Raw genomic sequence first — 27,873 nt, forward strand, 5'->3', positions numbered from 1 at the left:
ACAAACACACATGCAGAGAAACAAGAATGCACACACAAATGCACTCATGGACAACACAGGCACAAACAAAAATTCACACACAAATACACACAGACACAAATACACCCACACAAAAATACACCCATACATAAATACATCCGTACACAAATATACATCGGCACACACACACATTCTCTCTCTCTCTCTCTCTCCCCCCCACCCCCCCCCCCCCCCCCCGCCCTCCACACACACACACACACACACGGATACATAGACTCGCGCTTGTACAAACAGGCACTAAAACAACAACATACGTAGATAATCAAATATGTATAAACGTACACATATACACATAAACCACACAAGTACATACACAGACACATATGTGAGTAGGTACACAGACCCAAATACAAGCACATACATGCAGAGACACAATACAGATAGATACACACGCATGCAGAGCTACATAAATACACAAGCAAATACATAGACTCAAATAAGTACATATATATCAGCACACATTCACGCTGACAGGAATATAGATATAAAGACGCACAATGTTATACACATTAACAAACATACATGGAAATATATATAAACAAATTAGCAGACTGCATATAGATGAACAGACTGCAAAACATTTACACGCAAACATGTAGACGCAAACATTAACATGCTCATACAGAACAGAACACCATAGCACACATTACTACACATCGAAACACAAACATACATCAACACACCGTTATAAAGAACTATCAACACGTATATACATGTACTGACCTGTTAACAGACATGCACACAGACACACGGAGAGACAGACGCACACAGAAAGGGAAACAAACATTACTGGAGTGACAGAAATTAACACATAGCAATAGGCATAAACACACGTGCGCCCATTAAGAATGGCATTAATACATATTCATAGACTTCACACAATAATAGTCATACATGCACAATGACAGAAGAATAAAATATACACACAGATGCAAACAACTTCACAAATCAACAACCATAGGCAAATGAACGCGCACATTAACACTCTTGCACACATATTAACTCAGAGCCAAAGAATAATGCAGACCAGGAGATGCTCATGCACACGCACACAAACGCATGATCTTAAATACAAACGGTAGGCAAATGATGAATGTAAAATTTAAAGGTGATTTTTTAATGCACATGTCCACAGATTAACTATCCAAATGTACAATGAACAGACAAACACATTGAGAAGCTGAATTAAGCTCATGATCTATTTCCACCATAAAGACAGATCGGAAATTACATCCCAAGACTTAAACAACAAATTTAGTTTATAGATCAGTAACCATCTGTGAAAACAATCATTGATCAGTGAACGTTCCTCGATATCAGTCATAACATTGTTCAATAAGGGATAGTGGCAAATAGTTCAAAAATGAACTGATACTCAATTAAACATCTTCAGTGTTTTCTCACATGGACTGTCCAAGGAATGTCAATAAAGATCAGATGTGAAAATAGTTACGGAGATCGGTTACTGAGTGTCCTGAATTTAACAGTAGATATACATTGAAAATTAAATTCGAATTAAATGAACAGCTTAAAAAGGAGAACGGGAAACATAAAAATAACAATAAGATCACCTGGATAAATAAAGTAATCTAATTTCAGTTCCTGGTCTCCATCCCCTAGACTCCACCGACCGTGTCTGGATTGATGACAATGAGGATGATAACAGCAACATCTGGACAACCGCTTCTACATTCATCGTGCTGTTCTTCCTGAGCATTTTCTACAGCACTGCAGTCACTCTGGTGAAGGTGAGATGATTCAATTCACTCACATTTCAAACTGGCAGAATGGATTTGAAAACATTCTCAATGTTTCGCTGATTAAAAACTCTAACATTAACGTCCCGCATCATCAACATCTGCTTCATTATTGTATCTTTCTTTTACAGATCAAATGATGGGTTGAATTTTGGAAGCTGCAGATTTCCTGCAGCTGATTATCAAGATCTCTGTATGGATCAAATGCAATATCTGCTCTCGGTGACTCTATCAGTAAAATTCTCTCAGTTTATCATTCTGAATCTGTAACTGAGGCAATTATAGACGTTAATTCAGTTTTCAGTGTGAAATGTACGAGGCATTTTTTGTTATAATGTAATTGTGGGTAATAGTTTCCCCGTAGTTTAAAGATCATGTATAAATAAGAAACTTTTCTCATTCCTTATTCACATTTGATAATTCCTCTTTCTATTAAGGTCCTGTTTTCTCTTTCTGGTGTATGTAACAGATGTACAAATATTGACGGATTCCCTGTGCATGTGTTGTGTTCTCAATGTGAAGCTCGATCGTTAAATTCACTTTTCTAACTTTAAAAAATAATGTCGCTGTAAAATATTCTCTGAATTTTTAAAATAAATATTGAATGAAATTTTAACCATCTCTGGCTTGGCTTAATTCCGTTCTCCAAAACACATCAACTCCGCCCCATTTTCCCTATTACACGGTTTCCCCTCTTTCCCAGACAGGGATTTTCCCAGTCATATGTGGGATGTGGTTGAACTCAATGCCCTTTCGTGAAAGAGTCACTGCGCCACCCAGTGACCCATCCGTGTAAATACACCTTCATCTCTGCCTTTTTATGATAAAATCCGGACACAGAATGAACGATGAGGAGAACCGCGGTGATTTCACGCATAAACTGGTCTGTCACTGACGAGTTTCAGGTAATTCTAAACAGCAAAAGGCTCATTCATTCGAGGCCGATGCAGGACAGTGAATCTTAGAATCTTAGAAACCCTACAGCACAGAAAGAGGCCATTCGGCCCATCGAGTCTGCACCAACCACAATCCCACCCATATCCCTACATATTTACCCACTAATCCCACCCATATCCCTACATATGTACCCACTAATCCACTAATTGTGTGGCAGAAGATAGTTTCCTATACACTGTCCCTTAAAAACTCTATCAGTGTCGCTGCAGCGTGGGTTAACAGAGTGTATCTCTCTATATATCGTCCGATGAAATACTTCCCAGGCAGGCAAACCACAAGCTAGATAGAGAACACATACAGAACAGATGTGCAAACCATGGGGTGAAACCAAGAGAATGAGGTGTATTTCACATAAGCACATCATCGATTGCAAATTTCCAAATTATGACTAATGTTGTGGGATAATTTGAGATGACCAATACTGTCGTTAACTACAGACAATATAAAACTCACGAGGCAGGTATCTCTGTGTGAGGAAGTCAAAATGAACATTCCCACCGGCTCATTTCCAAAACTGGATAGACACGTGATCCTGAGTCCCAGTACGATCTATTCTATGTCTAAACATTGAATGTCCCCATTCATAAAGTTGCAAAATGCGTTCCCTCGCCAGAAACTTTTAAATATTAATTCTGCAACTACGAAGGTTCCCAGGCCATTGGCTCTCAACTCTTCGATTTGTCATCATACCTTACAGTGACTTGCTTTTGCTTGAAATGAACAATAATTCATTCAATACATAAATTACATTTAAAATATGAGCATATATGTTTTATAACAGGGCGGCACGGTAGCACAGTGGTTAGCACTGCTGCTTCACAGCTCCAGGATCCCGGGTTCGATTCCCGGCTCAGGTCACTGTCTGTGTGGAGTTTGCACATTCTCCTCGTGTCTGCGTGGGTTTCCTCCGGGTGCTCCGGTTTCCTCCCACAGTCCAAAGATGTGCGGGTTAGGTTGATTGGCCAGGTTAAAAATTGCCCCGTAGTATCCTGAGATGCGTAGGTTAGTGGGATTAGCGGGTAAATATGTGGGGGTAGGGCCTGGGTGGGATTGTGGTCGGTGCAGACTCGATGGGCCGAATGGCCTCCTTCTGCACTGTAGGGTTTCTATGATAATCATAGTTATTTATTTAATTCTCTTATTGCATCCACATATTTGTAAAGTATTTGTTTCATTCCCATATTATCCTTGTTTCAAGAATCATTTAACTCTTTGTTTGTAGTGTCTTATGTATTCTGTCAAAAACCCTGTAAATTGGTTAATAATTTTCCCCTTCAGTCGTATTTAAGATAAGCACATCATCGAATACAAATTTTCAAATTATGACTAGATTGGGATCTTTGCGATTGACCAGAGGGGAAAAAAAAACACAGAAGTTTCAAAAAGCTGGGGCCCATTTGATACAATTAACTACTTATTCTCCGAGGCTGGGGCCTTCTGATACAGATGTTTCAGCTTCACAATCAGGAAAAGTCCAGAAAAATCAAATATTTTTACTGATAAAAGTTTATTAATGAAACAGAACATGGTTAAAACAAACAGAAAATGACTTGAGGATCAAAGACAGCCAGAGTAAAAGGATGTTCACAATGTTCTGGACATAAATGGTTTCTCTTCAGCCCCTCTGTAGCCTGTTCCCTGCCCTCTTTGTGGAACACCTCCGCTCAGTCCACAAGCATGACCCTGACCTTCCGCTTGCTTGCCATTAGAATTCACCACCTTGCTCTCACACTCACATTTCTGTCCTCGGCCTGCTGCAATGTTCCGGAGAAGCCCAACACAAGCTGGACAAACAGCCCCTCATCTTCCGATGAGGCACTTTACAGCCTTCTGGACTCAACATTGAGTTCAACAACTTCACCCCCTGAACTTGTTTTCATGGTTTTTTGTTTCAGACAGCGATGTTCATTATTCTGTCCTGAACACTCACTTCTTTACGACAACCATTACCTCGCCTTTTGCTTCTGTTCTACAAAATTCTTCTCCACAGATGCTGCCAGACCAGCTGCATTTTTCCAGTTCTTTCTGCGTTTATTGTAGAACTGCATGTAGTAGGGGGAAAACACTATTTACTCTCCTGGAGTAAATAAATGTCCTTCATCAGTTGTTGTGGATCATTTCAGTGGAAATGTGCTCTGCCAGGCTCAAAGGAACCCTCCGACTCTCCCACTTTACCAACTGTCAGAATGAACATGGTTCAGTCCTGGATGTGATTAACAGCAGAATCCACCTCATGTAAGCAAATGTGAACTTGCTGGTGTCTCAGCAGGGAAGTTGACCGAGTGAATCCCTTCCCACACTGAGAGCAGGTGAATGGCCTCTCCCCGGTGTGAACTCGCTGGTGTGTCTGCAGGGTGGATAACTGAGTGAATCCCTTCCCACAGTCAGAGCAGGTGAACAGTCTCTCCCCGTATAAAATTGATGGTGTCTCAGCTGGGTGGGGGAATCTCGGAATCGCTTCCCATAATCAAAGCAAGTGAATGGTCTTTCCCCAGTGTGAACTCTCTGGTGCTTCTGCAGAGTGGATGAATCTCTGAATCCCTTTCCACACTCAGTGCAGATGAATGGCCTCTCTCCAGTGTGAACTCACTGGTGTCCGAGCAGGTTGAATGACTGAGTGAATCCCTTCCCACATTCAGTGCAGATAAAAGGCCTCTCCTCTGTGTGAATTCACTGATGTCTCCACAGGTGGGATAACTGAGTGACTCCCTTCCCACAATCAGAGCAAGTAAATGGCCTTTCCACAGTGTGAAGAAGGCCTATAGTGTGTTAGCTTTTATTAACAGGGGGTTGGAGTTTAAGAGCCGTGGGGTTATGCTGCAACTGTACAGGACCTTGGTGAGACCACATTTGGAATATTGTGTGCAGTTCTGGTCACCTCACTATAAGGAGGACGTGGAAGCGCTGGAAAGAGTGCAGAGGAGATTTACCAGGATGCTGCCTGGTTTGGAGGGTAGGTCTTATGAGGAAAGGGTAAGGGAGCTAGGGCTGTTCTCTCTGGAGCGGAGGAGGCTGAGGGGAGACTTAATAGAGGTTTATAAAATTATGAAGGGGATAGATAGAGTGAACGTTCAAAGACTATTTCCTCGGGTGGCTGGAGCTATTACAAGGGGGCATAACTATAGGGTTCATGGTGGGAGATATAGGAAGGATGTCCGAGGTAGGTTCTTTACTCAGAGAGTGGCTGGGATGTGGAATGGACTGCCTGCAGTGATAGTGGAGTCAGACACTTGAGGAACATTTAAGCGGTTATTGGATAGGCACATGGAGCACACCAGGATGATAGGGAGTGGGATAGCTTGATCTTGGTTTCGGATGAAGCTCGGCACAACATCGTGGGCCGAAGGGCCTGTTCTGTGCTGTACTGTTCTATGTTCTATGTATGACTTACTCAGTTAATGGGAGGCGTTGGGGAGAGTTACAGAACAAAGAGATTGAAGGGTACATGTTCATAGCTCCTTGAAAGTGGAGTCACAGGTGGACAGAGTGGTGAAGAAGACATTCGGCATGCTTGGTTTCATTGGTCAGAACATTGAATACAGGAGTTGGGACATCTTGTTGAAGTTGTCCAAGACATTGGTAAGGCAACACTTGGAATACTGTGTACAGTTCTGGTCACCCTATTATAGAAAGGATATTATTAAACTAGAAAGAGTGCAGAAGAGATTTACTAGGATGCTACCGGACTTGATGGTTTGAGTAATAAGGAGAGGCTGGATAGACTGGAACTTTTTTCTCTGGAGCTGAGGAGGCTGAGGATGATGTTCTAGAGGCCTATAAAATAATGAGGGGCATAGGTCAGCTCGATAGTCAATATCTTTTCCCAAAGGTAGGGGAATCTAAAACTAGAGGGCATAGGTTTAAGGTAAGAGGGGAGAGTTAGAAAAGTGTCCAGAGGGGCAATTGTTTCGCACAGAGGGTGATGAGTGTCTGGAAGAATCTGCCAGAGGTAGTAGTAGAGGGGGGTACAATTTTGTATTTTAAAAAGCATTTAGACAGTTACATGGGTAAAATGGGTATAGAGGGATATAGGCGAAATGCAGACAATTGGGACTAGCTCAGGGGTTTTAAAAAAAGGGTGGCATGGACAAGTTGGGCCGAAGGGTCTGTTTCCATGCTGTAAACCTCTATGCCTGTTTGCCCTGGATCAAAGTGACACCCAGGAACTCCCAAATGCTGCAGCTTGATTGTGTACTAATAAACTGTTTCTTTTATCCAATGATAATTTATTTTTGTTTTTAAGTATTTTATTAACCTTACCACCTGTTGCTATACTATTTTGATCCTTAGGAACAGAATAAATTTTAGTTACTGAGCAGATACTCACCAAAAATCTAGCTTCTTCTCCTGTAGAAGAGTAAGATCACTTCCCAAAGGCTGAGAAAGTTAGAAAGCAAAAGGGCACCCCTTTCCCTTCCTTCCCTAACTCCCTTAATTACCCAACTCCCAGAATTATATTCTAAGCTGCACTCAAGTAATGCCGGTTCAGAGCTGTTTCTGAGCTGTCGATTCAATACAATACTCACTTGCAGACATGGACATCAAGGCCTGTATGGGTCTCCAGGCCATCATGCACACATCATGATAGGGAGGATGGAGATTGTGTTGCCAGTCATTTACATGATGAACAGATTCATGGGCAGCTGTTTCAATGGGCCCAAGGCGATGTCCCAGCAGCGCTGAAAACAGAAAGTGAGCAGGGTATCAGTAAAGGGAGCCGGTTAGGGGAGGCCATATACTGATCTTATACCCAGGCCTGGAAGTAAGGATGACGATTAACCCTTTATCACACAGGCTGCTGTGGTTCACCAAGGTACTTGACCACCGTGGACAAACCAGGGGCGTTGTCAGCCACCCACTAAAGACACATTCAAATCCAACTTACTTTCTCAACCAGGATCCGGTCTGTTTCTTGGACGCGGATGTCCGGTAGCTGTTTGTCCGAATATGCGACTGGGCACATGGAGTCTCTCTGGCCACACTGTTGATCACGGCTCCTGTGAGAAACAGAAAACACAAATTGGTCACCCTTTCAAGACCTTCTTTAAAGAAGGAGTCTCTCTGTTGAGGACCCCAACGTGGTGGCAATAGTGCCAGCATGAACTAAAGCTTGGGCAAACCTCAGACACACACTGCTATTGTGTGTACCAAACTGCCAGGGGAATGGAGAGATGCAGAAGTGGATTTAGTGTGAATTGATAATCAGGGTGCCAATCCGCTTGCCCTCCATTTAGGGACAAAGCGACAAATCACCAGATGTACCAAATTGTATCTTGAAAACAAACTGAAGGTTATTGAGAGAGATCCAGTTCAGCACCCGGCCCTGGAAACGAGCAATCGTTCCTCCAACCACCACCGCAGTTGGCACCTGATCAGGTGGAGGGGCTGAAACCAAGATGGCATCTCAGGGTCATGACCTGGGGAAAAGATGCCAAGTGGGGTCTGAGTGATTTCTGGGGGATTTGAAGGGCTGCTTTGTGCTGAGGAGCTCGGTGAGGGGTAAAAGAGACGTGAAAAACTCGGGGTTGGGAAGTTTTGAGTTGGTGCCACATCCCCAGGTCGCCTCCGCTGGAGAGGCGGACTGACCCGGCTTGCCGCGTACTCGAGCCCCCGGCTCCCCGCGCGGCCTCCGCACCTGCTGCTGCTGTCACTCAGGTTGAGCTCGAGGGTCCAATTCTGCCAGCGCGCGCTGTTGGCGAGCCCCGCCCCTGCCGCCATGGCAACGCCTGCCACCGTTAACCGTCCCCCCCTTTCAAATCTGATTCCGATCCGGAGAAGAACCCGCGCGCTTCCGTCAACAAAACACTCCCGCTGCAATGCGCATGTGCGATCCCAACCTCCTCCCCGTTCTGCGTACACTGCCCATTGCCCCGCCCCCCACATCGCCGCCATCTTTGTTAAGGGCACATTGGTTCTTCATCTTCCGTCCAAACGGAGGACGTCTGCCCCACACAAAGATGGACATCACTTAATATCAGAGATATTTAAAATATTGCTTTTATCGCTTCAACCGTAACGCCGCATAAAACGTCAATAAAACCGAAAGGACCTTGTCTCCTCATTCAGCAACCAAAATTATAAGAATCCATTGTTAATAGGTTTCTCCACAGATGTCGCCAGGTCTGCTGAGTTTATCCAGTATTTTCAGTTTAAATTTCCCAATTCCAACATCCGCAGTATTTTACTTTTATTTCCCTTCCCATTCTACCTCCAGTGCAACTGGATATCATGAGTAAAGCTACCACCAGGCTGATCCTTCCGGGTGGAACAGTGGTTAGCATTGCTGCCTTACATTACAGTGCTTGAGACCTGGATTTGATTCTTGCCTTGGGTTACTGTGCGGAGTCCACCCACTATGGTTGACAGGGCTCCTGACTGTGTCCAACTCATCCCCCAGGCCACTGCTCGCACCCCCTCCTCTCCCTCCCAGAAAGAGGACAGGGTTCCCCTTGTCCACTTGTCCGTCCTTTTGCAATGTTCCAGTGAACCCCAACGCAAACTGGAGCAACAGCACCTCATCTTCCAATTGGGCACTTTACAGCCTTCTGGACTAAACATTGAGTTCAACAACTTCAGAGCATGACTCTCCCCTCCACCTTTATCCCCTTTCCATTTATTTTATTTCATTCTGTTTCTTCTTTTTTATCATACCTCTTTCTCACTTCCATTTTACCATTTCTTCATTCCTGCTCTCCTTCTTGCCTCTCCCCCCCCCCCCCCCTCACTCCTCTTTCAGGGCAACTGCCTTAACCACCTTTACCTCTGCTCTGCTATTCTGATCGCTTAATGGACATTTTTAGCATCTCTCTGCGCTGTCTTTATCCTCATTTGCATTCCCTTTGTCCAATCACAGCACCCCACTTCCACCCTCATAATTTAACTTTTTTCTGCTTTTCTTTGCTCTTAGCTCTGACGAAGGGTCATCCAGACTTGAATCGTTGGCTAGTTACTCAATATTTGTTTTGTTATTCGATATTAAATATGAATACATGTATTTAATACATACGTCTTCATTCTGAATTGAATATCTCGGGAATATGCAACATTGAATTGCAAACATGACTGACCAATAAAAGAAATCGAGTCACTGGGTAATACACATCCCATTTGAGACAGTCAGCTTTTAAACAATATCAAATATCTTTAAAGGGAAAAGATTTAATAATGATTTGCGAGTTATACTTGATCCCTCTTTATTCTGCATGTGAAACATTCTGGCGCCTAAATCCCGTTCATCTATAGGAAAGTCCAGCAGATCTACACTGAGTTTCGATTTACTCATCTGCCTGAGTGATGTTTTCCCATTTCTTTATTATGAAGAACAATTTTTAAAATATGCGCCATTTCCTCTAGTTCAGTTACAGTTTCAGTTGTGTCTGTCTTTATGAGCACAGACTACTGTTACACATGTTTCAGATGGTGATTAACTATGTTAGTCTGCATTTATAAATCCATTAAATTCTGTTATGGACTGAACAAGTTGCTAATATGCGCACGGTGTCAAAGTACAAACATTTATTTCCTCATTGCGTCTTAAAATACAGCATTTCTGATTTTGCCCTCTTTTTAGGTCAAACCAAATAAACAAACTCAGATTAAGCTGATTTTGCTGAAAGCATTTGTGGCTGAGTTCAGAGCAAAGATAACATGGCTGCAACATGGAGAATCGCAACACGTTCAGCAACAACGACCATGCAAAACTTCCCTCACATTAAATTAAGAACTCTAATGAATGTTGCTGCCCAATTTCGAACCGGGGGCTTTTCGCGTGTGGGGCGAACATGATAACCACTACACTACAGAAACAACTGAGAGCATAGTACCACCAATTGGTCTGGCCACAATGTTGAACTCCACTGTGTTGCTGCAGGTTCTAATGGTTATACTGAGAGCCCATGTCACTGAATACAAGACAAAAGCCGTTTCTTTCAACCTGATTTCTCAACTTATCTTGAACTTCAACCTTTAAAAGCGGTCGTCTGGCAAATATCGAAGGAAGCAATGATTTCTGCTCAATCATTAATGCATTATTCTCATCTTCCTTCGAATAATTTCAACCAGTTCTACCCAGTATTTGTTCGTTATTCAATGTTTAATATTAATATATTTTTATTAATTACATATCTCCTCATTCTGAATGAAATATCTCCGAAATAGGCAACATTGAATTGCAAACATGACTGACCAACGAAAGGAATCGAATCACTGGGTAATACACATGTCACGGTGCTTCATTGAGATTGACCACAATCAGCTTTTGCACAAAATCAAATATCTCTAAAGGGAATAGATTTAAGAATGACTTGTTAGTTATACTTGACGCCTCTTTATTCTGTGTGTGAAACACTCAGGCATCAAAATCCCGTTCAGCTGTAGGAAAGTCCAGTACATCCGCACTGATTCTCGATTTCCTCAACTGTCTGAGTGGTTATCCCTATTTCTTTACTCTGAAGAATGATGTTAAAATAATGGTTCCGCGCAATGTGCGTCATTTCCTCTAGTTCAGTTACAGTTTCACTTGTGTCTGCCTTTTTGAGCACACAATCCTATTAGACATGGTTCAGATGATGATTAACTTTGTTAGTCTGCATCAACAAAGCCATTAAATTCTGTTGTGGACTGAATGAGTTGCTGATATGTCCACGGTGTCAAAACAGGAACATCTATTTCCTCTCATTGCGTCATAAAAATACAAGATCTCTGATTTTGCTGAAAGATTTTGAGGCCGAGGTCAGAGCAAAAATAACCTGTCTTTAATATTGAGTTTCGGATAATGTTCAGCAACAAATTTCAATCATGTAAACTTCCCTCCCTAACAAATGTTAATAATATTTCGGCATGGTTTTGAACGAGGGACTTTTGTGTGTGAGGCGAATGCAACCACCATTACACTACAGAAACTGCTGGCGTCTGTAGGACCCAATGGAACTCTCTTGAAATGTTGCAACACTCATTGGGACTGCTGTAGACATATTGATCCAAGAATGACTTTGATTTGATTTGATTTATTATTGTCACATGTATTAACATACAGTGAAAAGTATTGTTTCTTGCGCGCTATACAGGCAAAACATACCGTTCATAGAGAAGGAAATGAGAGTGTGCAGAATGTAGTGTTACAGTCATAGCTAGGGTGCAGAGAAAGATCAACTTAATGCAAGGTAAGTCCTTTCAAACGTCTGACAGCAGCAGGGAAGAAGCTATTCTTGAGTCGGTTGGTATGTGACCTCAGACTTTTGTATCTTTTTCTCGAAGGAAGAAGCTGAAAGAGAGAATGCCCGGGGACATGGAGTCCTTAATTATGCTGGCCGCTTTGCCGAGGCAGCGGAAGTGTAGACAGATTCAATGGATGGGAGGCTGGTTTGTGTGATGTATTGGGCACATTCACGACCTTTTGTAGTTCCTTGCAGTCTTGAGCAGAGCAGGAGCCATGCCAAGCTGTGACACAGCCAGAAAGAATGCTTTCTATGGTACATCTGTAAAAGGTGGTGAGAGTCGTAGTTGACATGCCAAATTTCCTTAGTCTTCTGAGGAAGTAGAGGCGTTGGTGGGCTTTCTTAACTATAGTGTCGGCATTGGGGAAGGGGGGGGGGGGGCGGAGGAACCAGGACAGATAGTTGGTGGTCTGGACACCTAAAAACTTGAAGCTCTCGACCCTTTCTACTTCGTCCCCGTTGATGTAGACAGGGGCATGTTCTCCTTTACGCTTCCTGAAGTCGATGACAATCTCCTTCGTTTTGTTGGCATGGCAGGAGAGATTATTGTTGCTGCACCAATTCACCAGATTCTCTACCTCATTCCTGTACTCTGTCTCATCATTGTTTGAGATCCGACCCACTATAGTGGTGTCGTCAGCAAACTTGAAAATCGAATTGGAGCGGAATTTGGTCACACAGTCATAGGTGTATAAGGAGTATAGTAGGGGGCTGAGAGCACAGCATTGTTGGGTACTGGTGTTGAGGATGATTGTGGAGGAGGTGTTGTTGTCTATCCTTACAGATTGTGGTCTGTGAGTTAGGAAGTTCAGGATCCAGTCACAGAGGAGGTGCAGAGGCCCAGGCCCAGTTTGGAGATGAGTTTCGTGGGAATAATAGTTTTGAAGGCTGAGCTGTAGTCAATAAATATGAGTCTGTCTTTGTTATCTCGGTGATCCAGGGTTGAGTGCAAGGCCAGGGAAATGCCGTCTGCTGTGGACCTGTTGCGGCAACTGTAGTGGATCCAGGTAGTCCGGGAGGCTGGAATTGATTCGTGCCATGACAAACCTTTCAAAGCACTTCATAATGATGGATGTCAGAGCCACCGGCCGATAGTTATTAAGGCACGCTGCTTGATTTTTCTTAGGTACCGGGATGATGGTCGTCTTCTTGAAGCAGATAGGGACCTCAGATTGTTGTAATGATTGAAAATGGTTGGCAATGGTAAAGAACAATAAGAGGCCCTTCGACCCACCATGCCTATGCCAGCTGTTTTATGGTGAGCTACCAAACTGACGTGTCGGTGCGGGCTTGGTGGGCCGAAGGGCCTGTTCCTGTGCTGCACTGTTCTTTGTTCTCATTTCAATTTCCTCGTCTCATTCCATGAAGCTGATTTTTCTCCCTTTCAAGTCATTGTCCAATCCCCATTTGAAGAAGGAGTTTCTGTGGAATCCATGTACAGTTTGCTTTAGGTAACAACGTTTCACTGACCCAATGGCATGAAGTATTGGATATAGCTTCCCAATATAGTTTTCAATCTAAACATATATTTATTTATGCAATTGATTTCAAATCGAATTTAGAAAACGGGTTTAATCGGATCAAGCATCTCCTCATTATTTCTGAATTATGTATAATATTAACTCCACAACTTTCCACAGAGTATGGAATATAACAGAGGAGAATTAATCACGTATACCTGAAGCAGTCTCCTTGTGTTGTCCTCCTGTGTCCCGAACATCCGATCTGGCAACCTCGAAAATGGGTGGGGAATCTGTCTTACCTACACCGACCTCACACGGGGTGGCACGGTCCAAAGGTGTGCGGGTTAGGTTGATTGGCCATGCTAAAGTTGCCCCTTAGTGTCCTGAGATGCGTAGGTTAGAGGCATTAGTGGGTGGCATATGGGGTAGGGCCTGGGTGGGATTGTGGTCGGTGCAGACTCGATGGGTTTCTATGATTCGATGATTTTATGGTGGCACAGTGGCACACTGCTGCCTCACAGCGCCAGGCACTCGGGTTCGATTCCTGGCTTGGGTCTGAGTGGAGTTTGCACGTTCTTCCTGTGTCTGTGTGGATTTGATGCAGTTTCCTCCCACAGTCTGAACGACGTGCTGGTTAGGTGCATTGCCATGGTAAATTTCTCTCTTAGTGTACCCGAACAGGCGGCGGAGTATGGCGACGAGGGGATTTTCACAGTAACTTTATTGCAGTATTAATATAATCCTACTTGTGACATTAATAAATAAACTTTAAACATGATATGGACACATCCAGAATGTGTTTGGCTGTAAAAATAAATACATCCATTATTGCTTATTCTCCAAAAGTGTCCACTGTTGAGTCGTCAATTAATGATCACCATTGATAAGAAATAGATTTCTGGCTGTTCTTGTTGTTAAAATGGACAGTTCCATCGCAATGAATATCTAACACGGTATTGCCGCACTGACACGACCCCAGGGAATTCCAGTTCAGAAAGTTACTCTGGAGCTAGTACGTTTTTGAGATTGTCAATGAGTGCACTTCTCTTCAGTGTGTCAGTGGCTGTGTTAATCTGATTGTTTATCTTCCTCAGTGAGTGTCTGTGTGTCTATGTTTGAGTCGATCAGTTTGAGAATCGATCACTGTGTTTACTTGTCCCTGTGTCCATGCTTTTGTTGATTCTGTGCGGTACACGAGGCTTCTAGTGAACACGGAGTTGGAGTTATTCATGTATTTTCATAGTTAGCAACTCAGACTAATGTGTCAGAAATCTACAGAATAATTCTGGATTTATAACGAGGGACGTTAGAATTGATGTCAGTGCCTGGGCATATATCTATATGGTTATATATCCTTACACATGTTGGTCTTTGCACGTGGCCGTGTGTGTATCTGCTTTCCCCGTGTCTGCGTGGGTTTCCTCCGGGTGCTCCGGTTTCCTCCCACGGTCCAAAGATGTGCAGGTTAGTTTGATTGGCCATGCTAAATTGACCCTAGTGTCAGGGGGATTGGCAGAGTAAATGTATGAGGTTACGGGAATAGGGCCTGGGAGGCTTGCGATCGGTACATATCGGTGGGCCGAATGGCATTTTTCTGTACTGTACAAATTCTATGATTCTATGATTCCATTACCTGGATATGTGTCAGTCTTTGCAGGTGGCCGTGTGTGTATCTGTTTCCAATGTGCGGCATTGCCGTCCACGGGAGAGCGCTCTCTGATCACTTATGAAAAATCACGATTCCCTTCTCGAGGAAGCGAATGTTTGAAAATGTAAAAATGGAAGGAGAGACCTCATAACAGTCCACTGACTGTTTCAACTTCTCCATTTCCAGGTGTTATGCAGACATTGGTCACTATCTCTGTTTCTGGTGTTCAGACTGGAACTATGGGGCTGCTGTCTGTCTCTGGTTATTGTCCTGATTACAGTAAGAGTTTTAACAACACCAGGTTAAAGTCCAGCAGGTTTATTTGGTAGCAAATACCATTAGCTTTCGGAGTGCTGCTCCTTCGTCAGATGGAGTGGAAATGTGCTCTCAAACAGGGCACAGAGATACAAAATCAAGTTACAGAATACTGATTAGAATGCGAATCCCTACAGCCAACCAGATCTTAAAGATACAGACAATGTGGGTGGAGGAAGCATTAAACACAGGTTAAAGAGATGTGTATTGTCTCCAGACAGGACAGCCTGCAAGTCCAGGAGGTAAGCTGTGGGGGTTACTGATAATGTGACATAAATCCAACATCCCGGTTTAGGCCGTCCTCATGTGTGCGGAACTTGGCTATCAGTTTCTGCTCAGTGACTCTGCGCTGTTGTGTGTCGTGAAGGCCGCCTTGGAGAACGCTTACCTGAAGATCAGAGGCTGAATGCCCGTTACTGCTGAAGTGCTCCCCCACAGGAAGAGAACAGACTTGCCTGTTGATTGTCGAGCGGTGTTCATTCACCCGTTGTCGGAGCGTCTGCATGGTTTCCCCAATGTACCATGCCTCGGGACATCCTTTCCTGCAGCGTATCAGGTAGACAACATTGGCCGAGTTGCAAGAGTAGGTACCGTGTACCTGGTGGATGGTGTTCTCACGTGAGATGATGGCATCCGTGTCGATGATCCGGCACGTCTTGCAGAGGTTGCTGTGGCAGGGTGTGTGGTGTCGTGGTCACTGTTCTCCTGAAGGCTGGGTAGTTTGCTGTGGACAATGGTCTGTTTGAGGTTGCGCGGTTGCTTGAAGGCAAGAAGTGGGGGTGTGCGGATGGCCTTGCCGAGATGTTCGTCTTCATCAATGACATGTTGAAGGCTCTGGAGGAGATGCCGTAGCTTCTCCGCTCCGGGGAAGTACTGGACGACGAAGGGTACTCTGTCCACCATGTCCTGTGTTTGTCTTCTGAGGAGGTCGGTGCGGTTTTTTGCTGTGCCGGGTCGGAACTGTTGATCGATGAGTCGAGCGCCATATGCTGTTCTTATGAGGCAATTTTACAACTCATCCGCTTCATCCTGGACCACAATGTCTTCACCTTCAACAACCAGTTCTTCATCCAGACACACGGAACAGCCATGGGGACCAAGTCTGCCTGTCTGCAATGTTCAACTACGCTGTGTTGCTGCAGGTTCCAATGGTGAGACTGAGAGCCCATGTCACTGAATTCAGGAAGATAACCGTTACTTTCAATCTGATTGTACGACTTATCCCGAACATCAAAATTCAAAATCCTTCTTCTGCCAAATATCTAAGGGAGCAATGATTTCTGCCCATTCGTTAATGCATCATTTTCATTTTTCTTCGAATAATCTCAATCAATTGTACTCAGTAATAAAAGCAAATTACTGCGGATGACAAAAGAGAAAATGCTGCAAAATCTCCCAATGTCTGACAGCACCTGTAAGGAGTGAAAAGGGCGGACGTTTCGAATCCAGATGGCACTTTATCAAAGCTCATTGTCCAATTGTACACAGTATTTGTTTCAATATTTAATATCGATGCATTATTTAACACATATGTCTTCATTATGAATTGAATATCTCTGAAACTGAGCATCACTGAATTGCAAACATAACTGCCCAACAGGACGAAGCGAATCACCGGGTAATACAGATCGCAAATTTGAGATTGACTCTGGTCAGCTTTTAAACAAAGTCAACTGCATTTAAATGGAGGAGAATCAAGAATGATCTGTTCGTGACAGTTGAGCCTTTTTTATTACGGGCGTGAAACATTCAGGCGCATAAATTCCGGCCGATTACAGGAAAGTCCAGTAGATCCGCACTGAGTCTCGATTCCCTCATCTGTCTGAGTGGCTTTTCCTATTTCTCAGTGATGAAAACGATTTTTAAAAGATTCTTCTGTGAAATGTGCTCCATTTCCTCGAGTTCACTTACAGTATGACTTGTATCTGTCTTTTTGAGTACACACTATTGTCAGATATTTCAGACGGCGATTAACCATATTAGTCTGCACCTATAAACCCATTAAATTCTGTTGTAGACTGAACGAGATGCGAATAAGTGTTCGGTGTCAAAATCGAACTTTCCTGTCAGTGCGTCAAAAAAAAGCGTTTCTTATTTCACAGAAAGGATTTGAGGGTGACGTCAGAGCAATGATAACATGCCGTTAACATCGAGGCTCGGATAATGATTAGGAACAAACAAAAATCAATCAATTTTCCCTTACGCGACATGAGGAAGCTCAATGAGTGTTTCTGCCTGGTTTCGAACCAGGGACCTTTCGCGTGTTAGGCGAATGTGATAACCACTACACTACAGAAACAGCTGTAATTGCACTGGAGCAAATCTGCCTGTCTGCAATGTTCAACTACGCTGTGATGCTGCAGGTTCCGATGGTGAGACTGAGAGCCCATGTCACTGAATTCAGGAAGATAACCGTTACTTTCAATCTGATTGTACGACTTATCCCGAACATCAAAATTCAAAACCGTTCTTCTGGCAAATATCTAAGTGAGCAATGATTTCTGCCCATTCGTTAATGCATCATCTTCATCTTTCTTCGAATCATCTCAATCAATTGTACTCAGTAATAAAAGCAAATTACTGCGGATGAGAAAAGAGAAAATGCTGCAAAATCTCCCAATGTCTGGCAGCACCTGTAAGGAGTGAAAAGGGCGGATGTTTCGAGTCCAGATGACACTTTATCAAAGCTCATTGTACAATTGTACTCAGTATTTGTTTCAATATTTAATATCAATGCGTTATTTAACACATATGTCTTCATTATGAATTGAATATCTCTGAAATTGAACATCACTGAATTGCAAACAAAACTGCCCAACAGAACGAATCGAATCACCGGGTAATACAGATCGCAAATTTGAGATTGACTTTCGTCAGCTTTTAAACAAAGTCAACTGCATTTAAATGGAGAAAAATCAAGAATTATCTGTTCGTGACACTTGAGCCTTTTTAATTATGGGCCTGAAACATTTAGGCGCATAACTTCCGGACCTTTACCGGAAAGTCCAGTAGATCCGCACTGAGCCACGATTCCCTCATCTGTCTGAGTGGCTTTTCCTGTTTCTCAGTGATGAAAAACGATTTAAAAATAGATCTTGTGTGAAATGTGCGCCATTTCCTCTAGTTCACTTGCAGTATGACTTGTATCTGTCTTTTTGAGCACACACTACTGTCAGATATTTCAGATGCTGATTAACCATATTAGTCTGCACCTATAAACCCATTAAATTCTGCTGTAGACTGAACGAGATGCGAATAAGTGCTGGTGTCAAAATCGAAATTTCCTGTCAGTGCGTCAAAAAAAGCGTTTCTTATTTCACAGAAAGCATTTGAGGGTGATGCCAGCATGTCTTTCAGACTGTGGGAGGAGACCGGCGCACCCGGAGGAAACCCATGCAGACACGGGGAGAAGATGCAGAATCCGCGCAGACAGTGATCCAAACTGGGAATCGAACCTGGGACCCTGGCGTCTTGAGGCAGCAGTCTTAACTGCTGTGCCACTGTGCTACCCTATGTTTCTGCCTGGTTTCGAACCAGCGACTTTCCACGTGTTAGGCGAATGTGATAACCACAACACCACAGAAACAGCATAATGATAACATGCCTTTCACATCGAGGCTCGGATAATGATGAGCAACGAACTGAAAACAAGCAATTTTCCCTTCCACGACATGAGGAAGCTTAATGAATGCTCCTGCCTGGTTTCGAACCAGGGACCTTTCGCGTGTTAGACGAACGTGATAACCACTACACTACAGAAACAGCGTGATTAGTAGTGGAGCTAATCTGCCTGCCTGCAATGTCCAACTACGCTGTGTTGCTGCAGGTTCCGATGGTTCGACTGAGAGCCCATGTCACTGAATTCAGGAAGATAACCGTTACTTTCAATCTGATTGTGCGACTTATCCCGAACATCAAAATTCAAAATCCTTCTTCTGCCAAATATCTAAGGGAGCAATGATTTCTGCCCATTCGTTAATGCATCATTTTCATTTTTCTTCGAATAATCTCAATCAATTGTACTCAGTAATAAAAGCAAATTACTGCGGATGACAAAAGAGAAAATGCTGCAAAATCTCCCAATGTCTGACAGCACCTGTAAGGAGTGAAAAGGGCGGACGTTTCGAATCCAGATGGCACTTTATCAAAGCTCATTGTCCAATTGTACACAGTATTTGTTTCAATATTTAATATCGATGCATTATTTAACACATATGTCTTCATTATGAATTGAATATCTCTGAAACTGAGCATCACTGAATTGCAAACATAACTGCCCAACAGGACGAAGCGAATCACCGGGTAATACAGATCGCAAATTTGAGATTGACTCTGGTCAGCTTTTAAACAAAGTCAACTGCATTTAAATGGAGGAGAATCAAGAATGATCTGTTCGTGACAGTTGAGCCTTTTTTATTACGGGCGTGAAACATTCAGGCGCATAAATTCCGGCCGATTACAGGAAAGTCCAGTAGATCCGCACTGAGTCTCGATTCCCTCATCTGTCTGAGTGGCTTTTCCCGTTTCTCAGTGATGAAAAACGATTTTTAAAGAAAGATTCTTCTGTGAAATGTGCGCCATTTCCTCTCGTTCACTTACAGTATGACTTGTATCTTTCTTTTTGAGCACACACTGCTGTCAGATATTTCAGATGGTGATTAACCATGTTAGTCTGCACGGATAAACCCATTAAATTATGTTGCAGACTGAACGAGATGCGAATAAGTAAGTGTTCGGTGTCAAAATCGAACTTTCCTGTCAGTGCGTCAAAAAAAAGCGTTTCATAATTCACAAAACGCATTTGAGGGTGATGTCAGAGCAATGATAACATGCCTTTCACATCGAGGCTCGGAAAATGATAAGCAACAAACTGAAATCAAGCAATTTTACCTTACCCGACGTGGCAAAGCTTAATGAAAGTTTCCGCCCGGTTTCGAACCGGGGACTTTTCGCGTGTTAGGCAAACGTGATAACCACTACACTACAGAAACAGCTGGATGCACTTGGAGAAAACCAGTCTGTCTGCAATGTCCAACTACGCTGTGTTGCTGCAGGTTCGGATGGTTGGACTGAGAACCCAGGGCACTTAATTTCGGAAGATAACCTTTCCTTTCAATCTGATTGCAGGACGTATCCCGAACATCAAAAGTTAAAAACGTTCGTCTGGAAAATATTTAAGGGAGCAATGATTTCCACCCATTCATCATTTCATCATTCTCATCTTCCTTCCAATAATCTCAATCAATTGTACTCAGGAATAAAAGCAAATTACTGCGGATGCTGGAATCGGAAACGAAAAGGGAAAATTCTGGCAAGTCTCACAAAGACTGGCAGCATCTATAAGGTGTGAAACGACCTGGCGTTTCGTGTTGAGATGACATTTTGTAAAAGCTCATTGTGCAATTGTACTCAATATTTGTTTCAATATTTGGTATCAATGCATTATTTAACACATATGCCTTCATTATGAATTGAATATCTCTGAAATTCAACATCACTGATTTGCAAACATAACTGACCAACAAAATGAATCCAGTCACCGGGTAGTACAGATTGCAATTTTAAGATTGAACATAGTCAGTTTTTTTTAAGAAGTCAACTAGATCGAAATGGAAGAGATTTAAGAATTATCTGCCAGTGACCCTTGAGCCTTTTTTATTATGGGCGTGAAACATTCATGCGCATAAATTCCGGCCCTTTACAGGAAAGTCTAGTAGATCCGCACTGTGTCTCGATTTCCTCATCTGTCTGAGTGGCTTCTCGTGTTTTAGTGATGAAAAACGATTTAAAGAAAGATTCTTCTGTGAAATGTGCGCCATTTCCTCTCGTTCACTTACAGTCTCACTTGTATCTGTCTTTTTGAGCACACACTACGATCAGATATTTCAGACGGCGATTAACCATATTAGTCTGCACCGATAAACCCATTAAATTCTGTTGTAGACTGAACGAGATGCGAAAAAGTGCTCGGTGTCAAAATCGAATTTTCCTGTCAGTGCGTCAAAAAAAATGTTTCTTACTTCACAGAAAGCATTTGAGGGTGATGTCAGCGCAATCAAAACATGCCTTTAAAATCGAGGCTCGGATAATGATGAGCAATGAACTTAAATCAAGCAATTTTCCCTTACCCGACATGGTAAAGCTTAATGGATGCTCCTGCCCGGTTTCGAACCGGTGACGTTTCGCGTGTTAGGTGAACGTGATAACCACTACACTACAGAAACAGCTTGAAGGGCATTTCAGAAAATCTGCCTGTCTGCAATGTTCAACTACGCTGTGTTGCTGCAGGTTCCGATAGTGAGACTGAGAGCCCATGGCACTTAATTCAGGAAGATAACCGTTATTTCAATCTGATTGCACGACGTATCCCGAACATCAAAAGTTAAAAGCGTTCGTCTCGCAAATATCTAAGGGAGCAATGATTTCTGCCCATTCATTAATGCATCATTTTTATCTTTCTTCGAATAATCTCAATCAATTGTACTCAGTAAAGAAGCAAATGATTGCGGATTCTGGAATCGTAAACGAAAAGGGAAAATTCTGGCAAGTCTCACAAGGACTGGAAGCATCTATAAGGAGTGAAAAGAGCTGACGTTTCGAGTCGAGATGACATTTTGTCAAAGCTCATCAATTGTACGCAATATTTGTTTCAATATTTAGTACCAATGCATTATTTGACACATATGTCTTCATTTCTGGAATTGAACATCACTGAATTGCAAACATAACTGACCAACAAAATGAATCGAGTCACCGAGTAATGCAGATCGCAATTTTAAGATTGAAAATAGTCAGCTTTTTAAAAAAAAAGTCAACTACATTTAAATGGAGGAGAATCAAGAATTATCTGTTCGTGACACTTGAGCCTTTTTATTATGGGTGTGAAACATTCAGGTGCATAAATTCCGGCCCTTTTCAGGAAAGTCCAGTCGATCCGCACTGAGTCTCGATTCCTTTATCTGTCTGAGTGGCTTTTCCTGTTTCTCAGTGATGAAAAACGATTTTTAAAAAAGATTCTTCTGTGAAATGTGCACCATTCCCTTTCGTTCACTTACAGTATCACTTGTATCTGTCTTTTTGAGCACACGCTACTATCAGATATTTCAGATGGTGATTAATCATATTAGTCTGCACCTCTAAACCCATTCAATTCTGTTGTAGACTGAACGAGATGCGAATACGTGCTCGGTGTCAAAATCGAATATTCCTGTCAGTGCGTCAAAAAAAATCGTTTCTTATTTCACAGAAAGCATTTGAGGGCGATGTCAGAGCAATGATAACATGCCTTTAACATCGAGGTTCGGATAACGTTCAGCATCAAACTGAAATCAAGCAGTATTCCCTTACCCGACATGAGAAAGCTTAATGAATGTTTATCTCCGGTCTCGAATCGGGGAACTTTCCACGTGTTAGGTGAACGCGGCAACAACTACGACAGAAACAGCTTGAAGCACGATAGAGCATATCTGCCTGTCTGCAATGTTCAACTACGCTGTGTTGCTCCAGGTTTCGATGGTTAGACTGAGAGCCCATGTCACTGAATTCAGGAAGATAACCGTTACTTTCAATCTGATTGTCCGACTTATGCCGAACATCAACATTTGAAATCGTTCGTTTCGCAAATATCTAAGGGAGCAATGATTTCTACCCATTCATTAATGCATCATTTTCATCTTTTTCGAATAATCTCAATCAATTGTACTCAGTAATAAAAGCAAATTACTGCGGATGAGAAAAGAGAAAATGCTGCAAAATCTCACAGTGTCTGACAGCACCTGTAAGGAGTGAAAAGGGCGGACGTTTCGAGTCCAGACGACACTTCATCAAAGCTCATTGTACAATTGTACTCAGTATTTGTTTCACTATTTAGTATCAAGGCCTTATATAACACGTATGTCTTCATTATGAATTGAATATCTCTGAAATTGAACATCACTGAATTGCAAACATAACTGCCCAACAGAACGAATCGAATCACCGGGTAATACAGATCGCAATTTTGAGATTGAATATCGTCAGCTTTTAAAGAAAGCCAACTGCATTTAAATGGAGAAGAATCAAGAATTATCTGTTCGTGACACTTGAGCCTTTTTTATTATGGGCGTGAAACATTCATGCGCATAAATTCCGGCCCTTTACAAGAAAGTCCTTTAGATTCGCCCTGAGTCTCGATTCCCTCACCTGTCTGAGTGGTTTTTCCTGTTTCTTCGTGATGAAAAATGATTTTTAAAAAAAGATTCTTCCGTGAAATGTGCGCCATTTCCTCTCGTTCACTTACCATCACTGGTATCTGTCTTTTTGAGCACACACTCCGATCAGATATTTCAGACGGTGATCAACCATATTAGTCTGCACCTATAAACCCATTAAATTCGGGTGTCGACTGAACGAGATGCGAATATGTGCTCGGTGTCAAAACCGAACTTTCCTGTCAGTGCGTCAAAGAAAAACCGTTTCTTATATCACAGAAAGCATTTGAGGGTGCTGTCAGAGCAATGATAACCTGCCTTTAACATGGAGGTCCGGATAATGTTGCGCAACAAACTGAAATCAATGAACTTTCCTGACATGAGAAAGCGTAATGCATGTTTCCGCTTGGCTTCGAACCGAGGATCTTTCGCGTATTCGGTGAACGTGATCATCACTACGTTACAGAAACCGCTGGAAACGCGGTTGAGCAAATCTGCCTGTCTGCAATGTTCAACTACGCTGTGTTGCTGCAGGTTTCGATGGTTAAGCTGAGAGCCCATGTCACTGAATTCAGGAAGATAACCGTTACTTTCAATCTGATTGTACGACTTATCCCGAACATCAAAATTTAAAATCGTTCGTCTCGCAAATATCTAAGGGAGCAATGATTTCTGCCCATTCATTGATGCATCATTTTCATCTTTCTTCGAATAATCTCAATCAATTGCACTCAGTAATAAAAACAAATTGCACGGGGATGAGAAAAGCGAAAATGCTGCAAAATCTCACAATATCTGACAGCACCTGTAAGGAGTGAAAAGGGCGGACGTTTCGAGTCCAGATGACACTTTTTTGAAGCTCATTGTCCAATTGTTCTCAGTTGTTTCAATATTTAGTATCAATGCATTATTTAACACATATGTCTTCATTATGAATTGAATATCTCTGAAATTGAACATCACTGAATTGCAAACATAACTGACCAACAGAACGAATGGAATCACCGGGAAATACAGATCACAATTTTGAGATTTACTATCGTCAGCTTTTAAACAAAGTCAACTACATGTAAATGGAGGAGAATCAAGAATTATCTGATCGTGACACTTGAACCTTTTTTATTATGGGCGTGAAACATTCAGGCACAGAAATTCCGGCCATTTATAGGAAATTCCAGTAGATCCGCACTGAGTCTCGCAGCCTATAGCAAATCGGCCTGTCTGCAATGTTGAACTGCGCTGTTGTGCTGCACGTTCAAATGGTTAGACTGAGAGCCTCGTCTCCTCCCCCGCACCCCCTCCACCCTCGCAACCTCCCTCCCCCATCCACCCCGCAACAATGTGTCTTGTTTGAGGAAGATAACCGCTGTTTTCAATCTGATTGCTCAACTTATCTTGAACTTCAAAACTTAGAAGCGTTAGTCTGGCAAATATCTGAGGGAGCAATGATTTCTGCTCATTCATTAATGCATCATTCTCATCTTCCTTCGAATAAGCTGAACCAATTGTACTCAGCAATAAAAACAATTTACCGTGGATGCTGGAATCTGAAACCAACAGAGAAAGTGCTGGAAAATCTCACAAGGTCTGGCAGCATCTGTAAGGAGAAAAAAGGGCTGACGTTTCGTGTTCAGATAGCATTCGTGAAACTCATTTTACAATTGTACTCAGTATTTGTTTCAATATTTAGTATCAATGCATTATTTAACATATATGGCTTCATTATGAATTGAATATCTCTGAAATTGAATTTCACTGAATTGCAAACATAACTGACCAACAGAAGGAAGCGAGTCACCGGGTAAAGGAGATCGCAATTTTGACATTGATGATAGTCTGCTGTTAAACAAAATCAACTCCATTTAAATGAAAGAGATTGAAAAGACATCTGTTAGTTGCACTTAAGCCTTTTAATTATGGGCGTGAAACATTCAGGCGCATAAATGTTGGCCATCTTTAGGAAAGTCCAATAGATCCGCACTGAGTTTCGATTTCCTCATCTGGCTGAGTGCTGTTTCCTATTTCCTTGTTATGAAGAACGATTTCCAAAAAAAAACATGTTGTAGGAAATGTGCGCCTTTTCCTCTAATTCGCTTACACTACCACTTGTGTCTGTCTTTTTGAGCACACGCTGCAATTAGACATGTCTCGGATGGTGATTAACTATGTTCGTCTGCACCTTTAAACCCATTACATTCTGTTGTAGGCTGAAAGAGATGCTGATGTGTGCACACTGTCAAAATCGAAAATTTCCTGTCAGTGCGTCAAAGGAATCAGCATTTCTTATTTTACAGAAAACATTTGAGGCAGAGTTCAGAGCAAAGATAATATGGCTGTAACATCGAGATTTGGTTGATGTTCAGCAACGATCTGAAATCATACAGATTTCCCTCACCCGACATGGGAAAGCTGATGAATGTTCTGCCCGGTTCTGAAGCGGTGATATTTCACGTGTTGGGCCAATGTGATAACCACTACACTACAGAAACAAGAGAATGCGCCACGCTGCCAATTGGCCTGACTACAATGTTGAACTACATCGTGTTGCTGCAGGTTCTCATGGTCACATTGAGGGTCCATGTCAATTAATAGAAGAACAAATCCGTTATTTTCAACCTGATATATCAACTTATCTTGAACCTCAAAATAAATATATTCGATATATTTCAGATGGTGATTAACTACGTCAGTCTGCACGTCCAAACCCATTAAATTAATTTGTGGACTGCACGAGTTGCGAATATGTGTATACACAATGGAGTTCTTTATTCCCTGCGTCCTCAAAGACAGCATTTCTGACTTTCCGAAATTCATTTGAGGCCGAGATCGAAGCCAATATAACATGACCGTGACATCTGATTCGCATGAGGTTGATCTATGAACTCACATCATGCAAACTTTGCTCATGCTTAATGACACCGATCCAACAGTGTTTCTGCCTGGTTTCGAACCGGGGACTTTTCGCGTGTGAGGCGAATGTGAGAACAACTACACTTCAGGAACAGCTGACAATGCCCACGTGCAGTTTCACTTGTATCTGTCCTTTTGAGTACACACTACCATTAGACATGTTTCAGATGGCGATTAACTACGTTAGTCTGCACCTATTAACCCATTAAAATCTGTTGTCGACTGAACGAAATGCTGATGTGCGCATGCTGTCAAAATAGAAACATTTCTTTCATAGAACATAGAACATAGAACAGTACAGCACAGAACAGGCCCTTCGGCCCACGATGTTGTGCCGAGCTTTATCTGAAACCAAGATCAAGCTATCCCACTCCCTATCATCCTGGTGTGCTCCATGTGCCTATCCAATAACCGCTTAAATGTTTCTAAAGTGTCTGACTCCACTATCACTGCAGGCAGTCCATTCCACACCCCAACCACTCTCTGCGTAAAGAACCTACCTCTGATATCCGTCCTGTATCTCCCACCACGAACCCTATAGTTATGCCCCCTTGTAGTAGCTCCATCCACCCGAGGAAATAGTCTTTGAACGTTCACTCTATCTATCCCCTTCATCATTTTATACACCTCTATTAAGTCTCCCCTCAGCCTCCTCCGCTCCAGAGAGAACAGCCCTAGCTCCCTCAACCTTTCCTCATATGACCTACCCTCCAAACCAGGCAGCATCCTGGTAAATCTCCTCTGCACTCTTTCCAGCGCTTCCACATCCTTCTTATAGTGAGGTGACCAGAACTGCACACAATATTCCAAATGTGGTCTCACCAAGGTCCTGTACAGTTGCAGCATAACCCCACGGCTCTTAAACTCCAACCCCCTGTTAATAAAAGCTAACACACTATAGGCCTTCTTCACAGCTCTATCCACTTGACTGGCAACCTTTAGAGATCTGTGGATATGGACCCCAAGATCTCTCCGTTCCTCCACAGTCTTCAGAACCCTACCTTTGACCCTGTAATCCACATTTAAATTTGTCCTACCAAAATGAATCACCTCACATTTATCAGGGTTAAACTCCATTTGCCATTTTTCAGCCCAGCTTTGCATCCTATCTATGTCTCTTTGCAGCCTACAACAGCCCTCCACCTCATCCACTACTCCACCAATCTTGGTGTCATCAGCAAATTTACTGATCCACCCTTCAGCCCCCTCCTCTAAGTCATTAATAAAAATCACAAAGAGCAGAGGACCAAGCACTGATCCCTGCGGCACACCACTAGCAACCTGCCTCCAATCCGAAAATTTTCCATCGACCACCACCCTCTGTCTTCGGTCAGACAGCCAGTTACCTATCCAATCGGCCAACTTTCCCTCTATCCCACA

General features: G+C 42.7%; 1 protein-coding gene and 4 non-coding genes across 5 annotated transcripts; all 5 read right to left on the bottom strand.

Annotated features, from left to right (window-relative positions):
- Window positions 1-6,435: 6,435 nt before the first annotated feature.
- On the bottom strand, window positions 6,436-8,576 carry LOC144484616 (ER membrane protein complex subunit 4-like). The gene is made up of 3 exons (XM_078203091.1): window positions 8,389-8,576; window positions 7,639-7,750; window positions 6,436-7,432 (listed from the first exon to the last, which is right to left on the bottom strand). The coding sequence occupies exons 1-3, from the start codon at window positions 8,469-8,471 to the stop codon at window positions 7,370-7,372; spliced, it is 258 nt and encodes an 85-aa protein (XP_078059217.1). The 5' UTR covers window positions 8,472-8,576; the 3' UTR covers window positions 6,436-7,369.
- Window positions 8,577-17,620: 9,044 nt separating this feature from the next.
- Window positions 17,621-17,693, bottom strand: trnav-aac (transfer RNA valine (anticodon AAC)). The gene has a single exon. It is a non-coding gene; the product is annotated as a tRNA-Val (tRNA).
- Window positions 17,694-19,083: 1,390 nt separating this feature from the next.
- trnav-aac (transfer RNA valine (anticodon AAC)) lies at window positions 19,084-19,156 on the bottom strand. The gene has a single exon. It is a non-coding gene; the product is annotated as a tRNA-Val (tRNA).
- A 1,156-nt stretch (window positions 19,157-20,312) lies between these two features.
- trnav-aac (transfer RNA valine (anticodon AAC)) lies at window positions 20,313-20,385 on the bottom strand. Its single transcript has one exon. It is a non-coding gene; the product is annotated as a tRNA-Val (tRNA).
- A 1,160-nt stretch (window positions 20,386-21,545) lies between these two features.
- On the bottom strand, window positions 21,546-21,618 carry trnav-aac (transfer RNA valine (anticodon AAC)). Its single transcript has one exon. It is a non-coding gene; the product is annotated as a tRNA-Val (tRNA).
- Window positions 21,619-27,873: the final 6,255 nt, after the last annotated feature.

Source organism: Mustelus asterias, unplaced genomic scaffold (genome assembly GCF_964213995.1).
Source record: "Mustelus asterias unplaced genomic scaffold, sMusAst1.hap1.1 HAP1_SCAFFOLD_120, whole genome shotgun sequence".
In the NCBI taxonomy this organism is placed as follows: Eukaryota; Metazoa; Chordata; class Chondrichthyes; order Carcharhiniformes; family Triakidae; genus Mustelus; species Mustelus asterias.

Coding starts and splice junctions, on each gene's coding strand:
- LOC144484616 (XM_078203091.1), bottom strand. CDS start 8,471: ATGGCGGCAGGGGCGGGGCTCGCCAACAGCGCGCGCTGGCAGAATTGG. Junction 7,751..8,388: donor CTGAGTGACAGCAGCAGCAG/GTGCGGAGGCCG, acceptor TGTTTCTCACAG/GAGCCGTGATCAACAGTGTG. Junction 7,433..7,638: donor ACCGGATCCTGGTTGAGAAA/GTAAGTTGGATT, acceptor TTCTGTTTTCAG/CGCTGCTGGGACATCGCCTT.